The following is a 10230-nucleotide window of genomic DNA, read 5'->3' as shown; positions in this document are numbered from 1 at the left end:
AATGGCAGTAACTGAGCTGATCCAAATCCCATTATTTATACATTCATATACCTGCAATGGTTTAATCCATCAATTTGACAGCTTATATCATCTTAAACTTATAGATGTTACCATATATATGTACCTTTGTTCGAATGAGGATTTAAAATAAGTACTGGCATTGATTCTTGGGGCTATTATGTGTTTGGATTGCCAGTGGGGTCTCCAGATGGTATCGAACCAAGAGCCCTTTTGAAACAATTCAACTTACAGGTCTAACATTTTAGTTCAAAAATCAATTTTACAAGTACAATATGGTTAGCAGTTCATGTGAAAAACACCCAGGAGTTTTAGTTAACCACAATCTTAAACAGGGGTCAACAGAATGATGCCACAGCACACCATGTCCATCCCCTTTGGGCTGCACTAGAAGTGCTGCATCCACATCAGAGGCAAGAAGACAGCCTGAGCGGCATGCACAGGCACAGACAGCAAGGGCTCGTTTGTGGAGGGAACCTCAGTTTCTTCTATTTGAAAAGAAAGAGTAGACCAGAATGCTCAAATGCTGCTAAAGAAAATGTTTGATATTTAGCCTGCAGCAGAAAAGCTTTAAGGAGTCTACGTGATTATGTTCAGGTATTTGAAGATCTCTAAAACTAAGTTCCTACTACAGGGGTTTTGCCTGTTTTGTTGACCACCATTGCTCCATTCCTTGAAAAGCCCTGGTACATAACAAATGCTCAAAAACACTTGTTGAATGAAAGATGATAAAATAAATGACCTCAAAACATAAAAGAATACACTTGCTCTGTGTGGTGCCAAGATGAAACAGGCACCAGTGGGTAAAAATTTTAGGAACATATGCTTCAGTTAAACTTTTTAAGAAACCACTTTTTAACAGTTAGAGCTCTCCAAAGATGGAGCAGACTTTGTAAGGGAGTGATCTCCTCATTTGGGGGGAGAGAGTGGCAGTGGTATTCTTGCAGAAACTGGATAACCATCTGTCAGGGATGCTATAGCAATGAAAACACTGTTTATATCATCGAATACCACAAGGGTTTCATTTTTATCCTATCTGCCATTTCTGTCGAGCAAACCGTCTGCTGACACAAAATCATCAAGCTGAAATAAAGGATTTTAAACCATTCCAGGAGTGACTCAACAAAATGTGTTAGAGTGGTTCCCAAATGCAGGTACATGAAAATATCTGCGGAGCTTATTATAAAATAGATTTCTGAGTCCCACTTAATCTCATTTTTCTAGTCTACTCCATGCTCTTGTCCTAGCAATTATCTCCTCTCTTCTGCGCCATCACTTATTCCCTCCCTACTGGATTCTTTGTCATCATCATGCAAACATGTTACTCCCATTTTTGAAAAATCCCCTAATTGACCCCACTTCTCCTTCCTTTTAAAGAAAAACTCAATTTGTATCCAGCTTCCCTCCTCCACCAGACTGTCGAATGCACCCAAATTAAAGACACCAGTTACCTCCATATTGCAAAATTAGTGATGAATTCTCAGTCCTCATCTGAGCTGACCTTTCAGTAGCATCTGGCATAGATGATCACTCCCTTCCTTTGAAACACTCCCTCACTTGCCTTTTTCTCCTACCTCCCCGATGATTCTCGATTTCCATTCTGCCCCTAATCCTGATTTCTAACAGTAGGGTGCTGAAAGGCTCAAAATGAAACCATTTCTTTTCTTTCTTCAGTTTTCTCTTACTCACACTCAGATCCTTAGAGATTTCACCCTGGGTCATGGCTTAACTTACTGTTTATACACTTCGTACTCCCCTCTCTGCAGCCCAGCCCACTCCAGTGAACCCTAAGCCCATATTTAAATGTCTCCTTGACAACGCTGATATTCATCTTGACAGATTCAAACCAAGTTCCTGATCTTCCCCACCAGTGACTAACATCCTTCCCAGTGTTCAGACAAAACGTAGGAGTCATCCTTGACTCCTCTTTTCACACCACCCATCCAATCCATCAAATCCTGTCAACTCTATTTTCAAAACATTGTCAGAGAATAAAGCTGAACACCTATCTCGCACCATATGCAAAGATTAACTTAAAATGGGTCAGTGATCTAAATATTAAGAGCTAAAACCTTAAAAATCTCAGAAGAAAATATAGGGGTAAATTTTTATGGCCTTAGATTCTGCAATGGATTCTTAGACATGATGCCAAAAGCAACAGCAAGAAGAGAAAATAATAAATTAAATTTCATCAAAGTCGAAAATGTTTCTGTCTAAAAGAACATTATTAAGAAAATGAAAAAACAACCTAGAGAATGGGAGATAATATTTGCAAATCATATATCTGATAAGGGTCTAATATCCAGAATATATAAAAAACTCTTACGACTCAAAAATAAAAATAAACACTCTAATTTTAAAATGTGCAAAGAACTTGAGTATGTCTCTCAAGATGTACAAATGATACACATTACAAAATACTAAGCATCATTAGTCATTAGAAAAATACAAGTCAACACACTAGGATGTCTACGATCAAAACAAATGAAAAATAACAAGTTTGGGGATGATGTAGAACAACTGGAACCCTTGAATATTGCTAGTTGAAATATAAAATGCTTCAAGTGCCGTGGAAAACTGTGTGAAAGTTCTTCAAAAAGTTAAACATAGAATTACCATATGACCACTCAATTCCATTCCCAGCTGTATAACTCAAAGCACTGAAAACAGATAACAGAAAGAAACACCTGTATACACATGTCCATTCCAGCACTATTCACAATAGACAAAAATGTCCACCGACTAATAAATGGGTAAACAAATAGTTTACAAACTGTCAACTATATACATATATATAACACATATATATATGTATGTATATACACACACATACATATAATTATATACATAGATATAATGAAACACTATTTAGCCATACAAAGGAATGAAGTACTGCTACATGCTATAACCTCTAAAACATTATGCTAAGTGAAAGAAGCCAGATATAAAAGGTTTGTGGAATGGAGGGAGGGAAGATTTAGGTGAAAATGCTTAATGGATAAGGGGTTTTACTTTGATGTGATGAAAATTATTTGGAACTAGACAGAGGCTGCAAAATATTAAAATGTACTAAATTCCACTTTAAAATAGTTAATTTTATATGAATTTCACTTGAATAATTTTTTTTTTAATATTCAGAATCCAACCCCTTTTCCTACCTTTACGACTACCACCTTCGTCTAAGCCACTATTTTCTCTCACTTAGATTATCACTAGCCTCCTATCTGGTCTCCTAGTCCCCTCTTGGCCCGTTACTGCTCTAACCTCACGTGACCGCATCCCTACAACTCTGCCCCTTCCTCTCTCCGCTCCAGTCATACCAGGCTCCTTGCTGCTCCTTCAACATTCAAGACACACTCCTGAATCAGGGTCCTTGCACTTGCTATTTGCTTTATTTTAAATGTTCCCTCTCCCAGTTATCTATAGCTCTTGGACCATCTCCAACATCAGTTCTTACTCAAATGTCTCCTACACAATGACAACTCCCGTGGCTCTCCTGTGTAAACTACAGAACACACATTCTCCTTATTTCCCTTCTCTGCTTAATTTTTCTCCATAGCATTTATACCATCTAACATACAGTAAATCTTATTTATTGTATTTATTTTCTATTTCCCATTAGATGCTCACTAGAGAGAGAAAGGGGCTCTCTGATACTAAAAAGATGACTTTTAAACCATCTGGTTACCTTCTTGCAAATACATTTTCATAAGTGAAGTGTGACTTAACTTTCTTTAACACAGATCTGGCTGTTACTTTGTAAGAGAGCAGACTTCAGCTACTCGAATCATGAATAACTACAATAGGACTTTAAAAAAAAAAAAAGTGACCACTCAAACTGGCTCTTCTTAGTGTGTAGCATTACATTAAGAAAGCTGGACCTAAAATATATCAAAAGGCATCCAAGATAGTCCAAGTATTAAGTAAAGTCTAAATGATTACAATGAAAATGAAGGTTTTCATTAATTCTTAGGTTGATCTTATTATATACTTAATTGCCCTTAAAAAACAAACAAACAAACAAGGTATTAAATAAAAGTTCTCCATCCCTCAGAATCTACATAGCTGTGTTTCATTTGCAATACCAGAGAACTGATGATCAATATCCAAGAGAACCATCCTTAGTACTCAGTGCCTTTTTCCACAATTAGAAAAAAGTAAATTGCAAGTGGTTGGCAGACTGTATAAAATAAATATGTATATATTTAACTTTCAAATATTTTAAAACATTTATATATTCAATAATCAAAAAAAAATTATTGAAATAAAAAAGTAAATTAAAACAAAAACCAAGGTTTCATAACAAATTAATATAAGCCTTGAACACAGCAGAACTGCCTAAGATATATATAGCTTCCCATTTCAATAACACATGTACGAAAAATACTCACGTTGTTTTAAAAAGCAGTGCAGTTGTACAGTCCAACTAAACTAATAAAAAACATCTCAGTCCTGTCATCTAAAGAACCTTACTACAGCTTCCTCTGAATGTGTTAATGTGGACAAGCCTCAATCAGTAAGTAAACTAATCTAAATCAAATTCCATCTAGTTGAAAATAATCATCATGCACTGCCCAGAGTTGGGGAGTATGAATGGATTACTGAAAATATTCTTGGTAATTGCAGGTTGCTATTTATGTGGACCAGAAATGGAGGAGTTTACTTAGTGAAATGTCTAAGCGTGCAGACCACCAATGCAAAACATACGGGAAAATCACTCTTGACATCCACACTAAAAACAGCCTAAATCCTCTGCAATGTCACAGTGTGGTGGTTATTTCATCGTGTCAGATACACTGCTGGGTGACAGAATGAAAATTTATGATTGCAGTTATTTTATTTTCAAGTAATGTGCTACCACAAGAGATTTTTCTAGTTCAGTGGAGTGTAAGTTAAACATTAAAGACTAAATATTCTTTTCTAAAGCCTTAAATTTTTCTGCTTGTAAACAGACATGCACAAAATACTAATGTTGACAATAATTGAAAGACATTTTTTCATTATTGGGGGGTGTGACTGCTTTAGAGTCACCAATTCCAAAATATGTCTAGTAACATACAAGTCATGGAGTTAAGTGGGGAATGAGGAATACCAGCTCCAAAATAAACATTTCACAAGACACTTGGACAGTTAGATTAGTTCCCATTACCCCCTACTCTTCCCTGTGCTGTAAACCATAATGAACTTTTATAATCATCATTTTACCATCATTGGAACTAAATTAGGAATCAGAAAACCTGGGTTCTAATTCCAGATCTGTAACTAACAATCTAAAGAGCTGTATAATCATGGGAAAAGCCTATAATCTCTGTGAGCTCCAATTTACTTATCTGTAAAATGAGGGGGTTGGCAACAAATGCTTAAAATTGATCCTAACTTATAAAGGCAAACACAGAAAAATACCACAGGATAAAAAAGGCATGTTTTTCACCTTAGGGGAAACAAGAAAAGGAAAACATTATAAAATTAATGGTAATGAGGATGTAGAAAAGAACTAACAGTCTTTTTAGCCCTGTAAAGAAGAGTTCTACAAAAATGCAAATAAGGAAAAAAAAAAAAAAAAAAGCCCTACATACTCTACATTCCTTTTGGCCTAGAAATTCTACTTTTTACGACAAAGTCCCAAAGAAAATATCTTTAAAAATCAAAGTTGTCTAAAAAAGAATCTCCATAGCAGCACTATATGTATGAGAGAAAAATTGGAAAAGTATAAAAATAGAGGCACAGTTAAGCAAAATCTGGTTTTGCTAACAAAATGGAACACAGGCCTATATAGCCATTTTTTAAATACTGAACTAGTTTCAAAAGAGAGGAAATATTCAACATGACATAGCATGAAATGTAAAGGTTAGTCACAAAATACATTTGCTCTCTTTATGATTTTACTGAAAAAAAATAAAAATAAAAACAAAACAAAAAAAAACCCTGATGAAAGCCAGAGGAGAAACTGGAGGGATACAGTTAGTTCACTGGATCCATTCTTTCTATAAAAGCATGAAATGTAAAGGTTAGTCACAAAATACATTTGCCCTCTTTATGATTTTACTGAAAAAAAAATAAAAATAAAAATAAAAACAAAACAAAAAAAAAACCTGATGAAAGCCAGAGGAGAAACTGGAGGGATATAGTTAGTTCACTGGATCCATTCTTTCTATAAAAATCATTATGATGGCAAAAAATAAAAGGAGAAGAGAGAGAAGGGAATTCTCTCTAAACTATACTCCAGGTTTTACATTTCCTGCTTTTTCTACACAGTTTTTGTAACATGACTAATATCATCTTATATCTCCACCTAATACTGAATGTTTTTCAAGCACCTTCACAAAGATTATGTTATTGAATTATCTGGAAAATAATCAGCATTTGTGGCATTTCTAAACCAAAATGTTAAACTTTTATACAAAGTCCAGTGTCCCAGGGATGTAGCCTATGAAACCATACCATACATATTGTTAAACCACCATCCTTCTCTCTCCTCAATAGTCATCAATAGGAAATTAAAGAAAGTATCAAGAGTTATCAGTTTTAACTTCAACATAACCCAACTCCATAGTCAATCTTAACATGGTAGAGCTTGCCATGAGGCAAATGCCTTAGAAACTGCTACACATTTCTTATGTACAATTACTTCTTTCCTTAAACACTAAAATTTTGGTCACAGAACCTGGCAAAAGTGATCGCTCTTTCAGCTTTAGTACACACATGAGGTGAATGGACTCACTGTAGCCCACAGAATTCATGAACACGATTATGGCATGGTATTTGGTTTCAGTGTACAGATGCACCTTTGGATTACCATGCCACCAAAAACCCCAAAAAGATATAAAAGATAAAAATCTAGAATTCCTCTAAGTAACAATTCTCCAAAAGAAACATAACTGGTGACAACGTGTCTGTAAAAAGGAATGTCAATGTTTCTCAAAAGCTTGAGTAAGATTTCTTCCTCCCCCAAAAACCTTGATTTTTTCTACAAATCAACATTTTGAACTTTATGTTTTAAGCTTTAAGATGCTGATGTCCTTTAACATATTTTATGAATGAAAAAGAAAAAAAAGTAATGGTGTACCATGTTTTTTTTTTTTTAAGGTTAAAAAAATCAATACGGTAACGACTGGGCATACCCAAACCATAGAAATTCTACCGGAGATTATCATACACACTTCTCTCAGTGACTTTGGAGACCACAATGTCAAAAGTATTTTCAGTCTTTCCCATTTAGAACTCTAGCAAAATTCCAAGCGTCTAGGTTTTACTAAAAGACACTGGCAAGCAGCTATGCCCAATTTCTTCTGTCGCCAGTATTACCTAATAATCAAAAAACAGGCTTTATTTTCAAAACTATTTAACATGCCAACATATTTAAATCTTAAATCAATGGTTTCTAGTGACAGACCATATGTTTATTTCCAACCAAGAAATTACAAGCTTGTAGGAAAAGAGATTAGGAGAAGGAATTATCCTTTTAAAAATGAATCTCAAAAATACAACAAATTCCACTGACACTTTTTTATCTGTCTGTATTATTCTATGTAATTGTATCAATATAATTTTTTCAATATTTAAATAATATTCACAGGTCATATAGGTCCCAGGATGCCACATAATAATTTACATATTTTAAAAAAGTGACACATATGCAAAAGGACTCCAAGTCTCACATTAAGTTAAACAAAATCAACACTTTGATTTGAATTAAACCTACCCCATCAACCATTACCAACTAGATGAGATAGCAATTCAGTGTTGAGATAGGCTTGATTTTAAATTTACTCATTAAAATACCATGTAATGAGGCAGGGACAAGAAGATGTCTTTAAAAAATCAATTTCAGAAAAATCATATAAGTGTGAGCAAATAACAATTAGAATAGAAACAAAAATAAAATGATAACCTGCACCAAAGACCTTTAGTAGCTAAGGGGCCATTTACACCTCAAAGTCCTCTGTCTATGGTATTCTAAAGTATTACACCAGTAAGGTTTATCAGTTGCACAGAGACACTTCAATTAAGGCTGTGTGGTAGAGCCCTGTGCAAATTAATTAGTCGAGGTTGCACAGATTTTCTAAAAGCAGCTCTCTAAAACAGCCTCGGAGATATTGCACAAGTTGTGGAGAATTAGAATTTAAATACAACTTACTAATCAATTCTTCTTGCTTTCACATTTCAACGACATTTTGTGTAATGATAAATAAGTCCATGAAAATACTACTGACCAACATTTTACCTGATTTCAACTAAAGGTAAAGGAGGGGGCTCTCAAGTTTTATTTCCGATCTTATCTAGTCTTACTGGCAAGAGTTTTCTTATGATAACTATAATGAATTTGATCCATATGCAAATAGGAGATGAGTCTATATTTGAAATTCACATATGCTACAACCAAATTAGCTATCTAGTAATTTCTATAAACAATGTCATAACAGAAATATGGATTTCATGCTCCTGCCTCAAGACTTTATCTGCTAAATTTGTTCATTACAATTTAGCTAAATATTAAAGTTTGGCATGTTTTATCAAAGATAATATTAATTTCTTTAATTCATAATACTAACTGGATTTTTTACTGTAAATAATTTTTAAAACCATTAAAATCAAATGTTTGGTAAATAGTCCTGAAAATAAGTAAAACACATGCAGAAAAATTATAAAAATTAGTTACATAATTTTTTCCACTGTAAATTAAAAATGGAAGAAATCTGAAGTTTGCAAGAGACCAGGAGCCTTCTAATACTGCACATGTGAGATTCATGAACTCTTCCGTAACCCTAAAACAAGGTCCCTACAGTCTCCTAAAACAAGGTCCCTAAAGTCTCGTTAGAGTGCTTGTGAAAATTTCATACTTGTTATACAATAGAGCTGGTTTAGAGAATTTAATGGCTAATTTATTTCAAGAGCTTAGATACTGTATGTGCAAATACATCTTTTGAGATAGTACCATTGAGAAGAGGCTGTCCTTCATGCACATCCTGCGATAAGACTGCACTGTAAACATCTTCAGGAAATCCAGTCTTGCATAATGCGATTTCACCAGAAGCCTTGACAGATGCCTGCAACACAAGAAAGAAGCATGTGCAATGATTGCTGCCTCCTTCAACTGAGAAACATTCCACTTGGCCCAATATCTTCTTTTTTCAACTACCATGTACAAACAACCCCTTTGTTTTCAAATGCTTACAATTAGAATGTAGAGGGCAAATGGTTACTCTTTTTGATAACTGGAGTAGAAGAAACAAATCCCACTTGTCTTGTCCAGTAAATCTAAATAACACACATTCTAGGTTGTTCTAAGGATTGAACATTTCTATTAAAATGGTCATTGTGACTGAAGAACTAGCCACTGGACCTGGGGGAAGAGACAGCCAAACAGTTTGTAGGCTCCACAAATCACCATCACCAAAGAAGCTTTTCATTCAAGAAAAAGTGTACATTCAAGTATGTAGATTTTTTACATTCTCATCTAATTACCTGACTGTGCAGTTTGTTTCATTATGTCTCTGTTAATTAAAAAACGAAATTGCAATATACTTATTACAGGACATAGAGTATTTTATACCGAGTAAAACCAATCAATCCAATGTATATTTATCTCTAATTTCAAGGGCAGGGATACATTAAAAATATAAATAAACATTAATACAATTTTGTTTCCTTTTTATACTTAAAAATTGGAAAGTAACTATCTCTTGCCATCTTCCTATAATCACATAGGTAGTTAACTACCTAGTGTGCTTGAAACTCAATCATACTGAGTGCTATCCACCTACCCCTCCGAGTTAGTTTCACTACTTCTTCCAGCCCTACTGACATCATCACAGAATAACTAGCTCTCAGGAGAACTCGTGCAGCTTTCACATTAATTTTAGGAAACTTCACCCTGCACTGAGCGGAGTTCGAATACAGGAGGAGGAAGAGTAAATGGAGGCTGCGGGAGGGAGGGATTCGGTACTTGCTGGGCCAGCATTAGGAGTGGTCTACACTGATGAGGAATTCAGAAATTGGGAGGAAGGAGAAAGAGAAGCTCCAACCTCAAAGCAGTTGTCTGAAGGAAACAATACAGTGCAAGCTTCACAATGAAAGAAGTAGCTGGATTATGCATGGGAAGTTTTGCGAATACTAATGTTACAAAAATTCAGACTAACCTAGTATCCAATTGAATTCTCATCTAATATTCTGTTCTTTTCAGATATGGTAAAATAAAGAGAAAAATAAATT

General features: G+C 34.7%; 1 protein-coding gene across 2 annotated transcripts in view; it reads right to left on the bottom strand.

Moving 5' to 3' along the window:
• CDH2 (cadherin 2) overlaps positions 1-10230 on the bottom strand; it is a 194784-nt gene that overhangs the window by 159354 nt on the left and 25200 nt on the right. For both annotated transcript variants that reach the window (XM_015595693.2, XM_015595694.2), the window contains exon 2: positions 8954-9065. In XM_015595693.2, the coding sequence (XP_015451179.1) occupies positions 8954-9065 (112 nt within the window). The remainder of the gene's footprint in view (positions 1-8953; positions 9066-10230) is intronic.

This window comes from Pteropus alecto, unplaced genomic scaffold (genome assembly GCF_000325575.1).
Source record: "Pteropus alecto unplaced genomic scaffold, ASM32557v1 scaffold146, whole genome shotgun sequence".
NCBI classification, from domain to species: Eukaryota; Metazoa; Chordata; class Mammalia; order Chiroptera; family Pteropodidae; genus Pteropus; species Pteropus alecto.
This window is presented reverse-complemented; position numbering and strand designations above follow the sequence as displayed.